This window comes from Otolemur garnettii, unplaced genomic scaffold (assembly GCF_000181295.1).
Source record: "Otolemur garnettii isolate 467f Iridium unplaced genomic scaffold, OtoGar3 scaffold00204, whole genome shotgun sequence".
Taxonomy (NCBI): domain Eukaryota; kingdom Metazoa; phylum Chordata; class Mammalia; order Primates; family Galagidae; genus Otolemur; species Otolemur garnettii.
This window is the reverse complement of record NW_003852599.1, coordinates 693,143-698,496: the sequence shown is the minus strand read 5'-3', so window position 1 is coordinate 698,496 and position 5,354 is coordinate 693,143. Positions and strand designations below refer to the sequence as shown.

The window sequence follows — 5,354 nt, the reverse complement described above, 5'->3', positions numbered from 1 at the left end:
AAAAAAAAAAAAAAAAGAAAAGAAATAAACACCCTATCTCACTTAATGCTAATAACAATTCTACTAATAAAGTAGTTTCATTATCTCCTTGTACAGGGGGAAGGAAATAGAGCCTCAGGTTAACTTACCCAAGATCATATAAGTAGAAGAGAGTTTGAATCCGAATTCATATCTGACCCTTGAATTTATCTAATAACAAGCAAACTACATTCCTTTCCTTCTGAGAACTTCTCTGACATGGCAACTAGAAAGGAAATGTGAGTGTAAAGGCCCTGAGGGGATAATATGTCTGACATGTTTAAAAGACAGCAAGGAAGCCAGTATGACTACAGGAGAGTAAATAAGAAAAGTAATGGGAAATGAAGTTGGTAAGCCTAAGCCAAAGTATACATGCTTTTGCAGAGGATTATGACAATAAGAAGACACAAGATGAGAAGCCACTAGAAAATACTGAGGAAATCCAACTTATGCTTTAAAATAATCTCTCTGGCTGCTGAGTTAAGGACAGTAAATAGGTAAGGGAAGAAGCAAAGAGAATGTTTAGAATGTTTTAGAAGGTGAAATGAGAAATGGTCAGGTTTTGGATAATACAGTTGGCCCTCTGTATCCATGGGCTCCACATCCATAGATAGAATCAACCGTGGATTGAAAATATTCAGAAAAGAAAAAAAAAAGATGGTTGCATCTGAAGTGAACATGTACAAACTATTTTCTTGTCATTATTCTCTAAATAATACCTATTTATATAAGATTAAAATTATATTGGGTATTACTTGAGCCTCTGAGGATTTTGATATCCTAAGTAGTCCTGGAACCAATCCCCCATGTATACTAGGAACAACTATATATGTAGAGCCTATAGGATTTCTTTTCTTTCTTTTGTTTTTTTTTGAGACAGAGTCTCATTTTGTCACCTACCATAAGTGCCATGGCGTCATAGCTCATAGCAACCTCCAACTCTTGGGGTCAAGTAATTCCCTTGCTTCAGCCTCTCAAGTAGCTGGGACTATAGGCGCCTGCAACAATGCCCAGCTACTTTTTTAGAGACAGGGGTCTTAATCTTGCTCAGGCTGGTCTTGAACCTGTAAACTCAGGGCAATCTACCCGCGTTGGCCTCCCAGAGTACTAGGATTATAGGCGTAAGGCACCGCGCCTGGCCAGGATTTCCTGATAGCCTAAATACAGGGTGAGAGAAAGGAATCAAAAATGATTCCAAGGTTTTTGAGTAACTGAATAAATCTGTAAAGCCATACTGCGTCAAAAATCCATGTGTCAGACCTAGAAAGGCTCTTTGACACCAAGTAGTCCAATATCTTCATTGTACTAATGTGAGTAGAGAAGTGAATTGATTTGATCAAAACTGTAGGTGGCATTTAAGAACCCAGGTTTCCTGAATTTCAGTCCAGTTCTTATTCCATTATAAGGCATTGCTCTTTTTCCACTCCTCAAATTAAACAATTCCAACCCTGACTCCTCACTACATTGCTCCTGCAGCCAAATTCTTCCCTTTTCCTCCTCCTTTTAATCACCCATTTACCGCATGGTGAGGTCTGAAGGATGCTGCCATTTTGGGTTCTGCATATGATGAACTTCCATCAAGGTATATAGCTCCTTCCAGGGACCTGTGATACAGAATGATTAGTGGTTAGAAGCAGCTGAGTGAACTACCATGTCAGCCAAGATCAAAGTGTATGCTTTCAGGGAAAGAGAAAATAGGCACTGGTCTCAATACTATCTTACTTATAATTATCATTAAGCAAACAGCATAATAACTATAAAACCACAAAAGGGGGAGCTTGCTCTTCCATGATGGTGGTGAGGCAATAATGGCAGCCACTATTCATTCAATTCATTCAATTTACTAGCTTCTACAATGTGTGAGGAATTTTACTTGTCCCTAGGAATATGGCAGTGAACAAGACATTGTACCTCGATGTAGTTTATACAGGAGACTGATGATTCCAAAATGGTGTAATAAATGTAGTGATTTTAACAGTGACTAGTGGGTGATAGGGAAAGCACTCTGTCGGGGAAGTAAAGAAACCTAAAGGATGTATAAAAGTTAGTGAGGTTCTGAAGGGAGGGAGAGGAGGTAGAAGTCTAAGAGAAATAGTTAATACAAAGGCCCAGAAACAGAAGACAGCAAATACATTCAAGAAACGAAAGGAGTTTCTAATAGAGGTGGATATTTTTGGATAACAAGAAAAACTGCTACAGGCAATTTCCCAAACAACTGGGAGCCTGGCAGTGTACTAGGCACTTTATATATTATCTTAATCCTAAAAAAAAATCCTATATAAAGGTAGATATTGTTAATATCATTTCAGAGATGGGAAATTGTTCCTCATGGAGTTGAACTTGCCTTAAATGCTTAACAACCCAGGTTTCAACTAGCTCTTATGTGACACCAAGCTCTTGCTGCTATGTAGTAATGTTACCTTTGCACTTAAGGGCTGAGACTTAGGCTGAAACCCAACAGAAACAATAATAAAACACTTGTTAGGATATAATTTCCCTAGAACAGTGGTACTCAATTTTTAACATGCACCATAATCAGCTGTATTATAAAACAGATTGCTGGACCCAGACCCTAGGGTTTCTGATTATGTTGGGCTGGGTAAGGCCTCAGAATCTGCATTTCTAACAAATTCCTAAGCAATGCTAATATCACTGGGTCTGAAACCACATTTAAAAACCACTGTCCTTGACAATGCAGATCTTTTGTTCTGCTAGTTTACATTTATCATTACCCACTATGCTTTCAGACTCAATAGACTGAGGCTATTGACCATTTTTTCAAGTTCTAGTAAAGATAACACAACTTTCAGGACCAATTTAACTTATCTGAAGCATCATGAAGCAGAGCTTTGTAGGAAAGTATACTATATATTTTAGAATTAAAATTCCTATCCAGCAACTAGCACTGTGACCCTGAGCAAATGATTTCACTTGGGCAGCGCCTGTGGCTCAGTGAGTAGGGTGCCAGTCCCATATACCAAGGGTAGTGGATTCAAACCAGGCCCCAGCCAAACTGCAACAAAAAATAGCCGAGTGTTGTGGTGGAGGCCTGTAGTCCCAGCTACTCGGGAGGCTGAGGCAAGACAATCACCTAAGCCCAAGAGCTAGAGGTTGCTATGAGCTGTGATGCCACAGCATTCTACTGAGGGTGACAAAATGAGACTTTGTCTCTAAAAAAAAAAAAAAAAAAAAAAAAGATTTCACTTCTTCAAGCCTCACTACTCATCTGTGAAAAGTGGGACAATATACTATTTAGCTTAAAGTTGGATATTAGAAATATTGTAGACAAAAGACCTAGCATATTGCTTGGCACACAGCAAGTATGCAGTGAGTGGTAGTGATCATTTTGATGTTTAGCCCTTACACTCATGTTTGTTCACAAAGACTGTAAATCCCATGACAATCACCTTTTATTTTTTTAAGGAAAAAAGTCTATAAACTATCACATGTTTTACAGCACTCAAAAATTTTGTTTCTAACCATGAGATAATACTTTTCAGGAAAATTTATAGATTCGTTATAGTAAAGTTTATATATGCTTAAAAGAGCATGACCAAGGTTAAGAGATAATTGATAAAATGAAAAATATATTTGAAACATTTGATAAAAGTTTTATGTCCTCTTTCTACAAAGCTTAAGTCACTTTATTAAAAAAAAAAAAAAAAGCACTGAGGATGTGAATAGATAATTCACAAAAGTAATACAAGTGACCAGTAAACATTTGAAAAGAATGCTCAGTATCACTTATCTGGGAAAAAACATATTACTCTTACTACTTGAGAAGGAAATATAAATGACTTTCCACTTTAAAGAAACTAACTCTTGGCTCAGCGCCTGTGGCTCAAGTGGCTAAAGCGCCAGCCACATACACCTAAGGTGGCAGGTTCAAATCCAGCCCGGGCCCGCCAAACGACAACAGCTGCAACCAAAAAACAGCCAGGCGTTATGGTGGGTGCCTGTGGTCCCAGTTACTTAGGAGGCGGAGGCAGGAGACTCGCTTGAGCCCAGGAGTTGGAAGGCTGCTGTGAGCTGTGATGCCATGGCACTCTACCCAGGGCGACAGCTTGAGGCTCTGTCTCAGAAAAAAAAAAAAAAACAAAAAACTAACTCTTGCTTAATTCTTTGCCTGCTGGATTTGTTAAGCTAAAATCAAAGGTCTTAATTAAAATTGCTTTTCCTGGGTGGCACCTGTGGTTCAAAGGCGTAAGGCACTGGCCCCATATGCTGGAGGTAGCATGTTCAAACCCAGCCCCAGCCAAAAACAGCAAAAAAATAAAAAAATAAAAAAATAAAAATTGCTTTTCCAATACCCTATTTTAATATTACTAGCACTCCATTACTAGCACTTCCTTTAAGTCCCCCTAAAAGGACATTTCAGTAGGGGGTGGGGTAGAGAAGAATCAGCTTTGTAAAAACTTCAAGATACTCTTTTCCTACCAAAGCATCACCAAAGGATGGCTGGCAATATATGGAAACTCTGGGTCCATCAAAATAGAACCGTGAGATTATCAGCTCATTCATCTCATCAACTGGATTCTACAAAATTGCCATAATAGAGACTAAAGACATTTTGCCATGTATAATGAGCACTCACATTTTGGACACAAACTTTCAGGAAAAAAAAATCTTTTGCTTTAACTTTTTTTTTGTTTCAATTTTTTCTTTGAGACAGAGTGTCACGATGTCACCCTTGATAGAGTGCTATGGCATCACAGCTCACAACAACCTCAAACTCTTGGGCTTAACCAATTCTCTTGCCTCAGCCTCCCAAGTACCTGGGACTACAGGCACCTGCCGCAACAGCCAGCTATTTTTTAGTTGCAGTTGTCACTGTTGTTTAGCAGGTCCGGGTCAGGCTCAAACCTGTCAGCCTCGGTGTATGTCAGCCCTACTCACTGAGCTACGGGTGCGGAACCTGTTTTAATTTTTTAAATTCAGGTACTTTGTTTTTTTGTATTATGAAGAAATTTTAGCATTAAATAAATGCTAGAAATACTTAACATTTTATGGTACAAGAAATTGTATGTAATAATTACAAAACACAAGAATAGATATGAGGTACAAGAAATTTTATGTGCTGGAAACACATAAAAAAATGTATAATGCACATCCTTATTTTCCCTCACTCTGTCTCAAAAAAATAAATAATAATAATAATGTGTATTATACAAGACCAAATAATGTACTATAAGCCTTCTTACTTTAAAAGAGAATAAGAGAAAAGAGAATAAAGAGTAGCCAATTAGGCCCAAGGACCCTAATATTCAAACACTTAACTGCTACAAGTAAAATTTAGCAGCCCCAATTTACATAGCACTTACTATATGTATCAGGCA

At 38.0% G+C, this 5,354-nt stretch overlaps 1 protein-coding gene across 2 annotated transcripts in view; it reads right to left on the bottom strand.

Annotated features, from left to right (window-relative positions):
• The window catches only part of S100PBP (S100P binding protein), a 41,487-nt gene that overhangs the window by 2,141 nt on the left and 33,992 nt on the right, over nt 1–5,354 (bottom strand). For both annotated transcript variants that reach the window (XM_023507771.1, XM_023507772.1), the window contains one exon: nt 1,538–1,622. In XM_023507771.1, the coding sequence (XP_023363539.1) occupies nt 1,538–1,622 (85 nt within the window). The remainder of the gene's footprint in view (nt 1–1,537; nt 1,623–5,354) is intronic.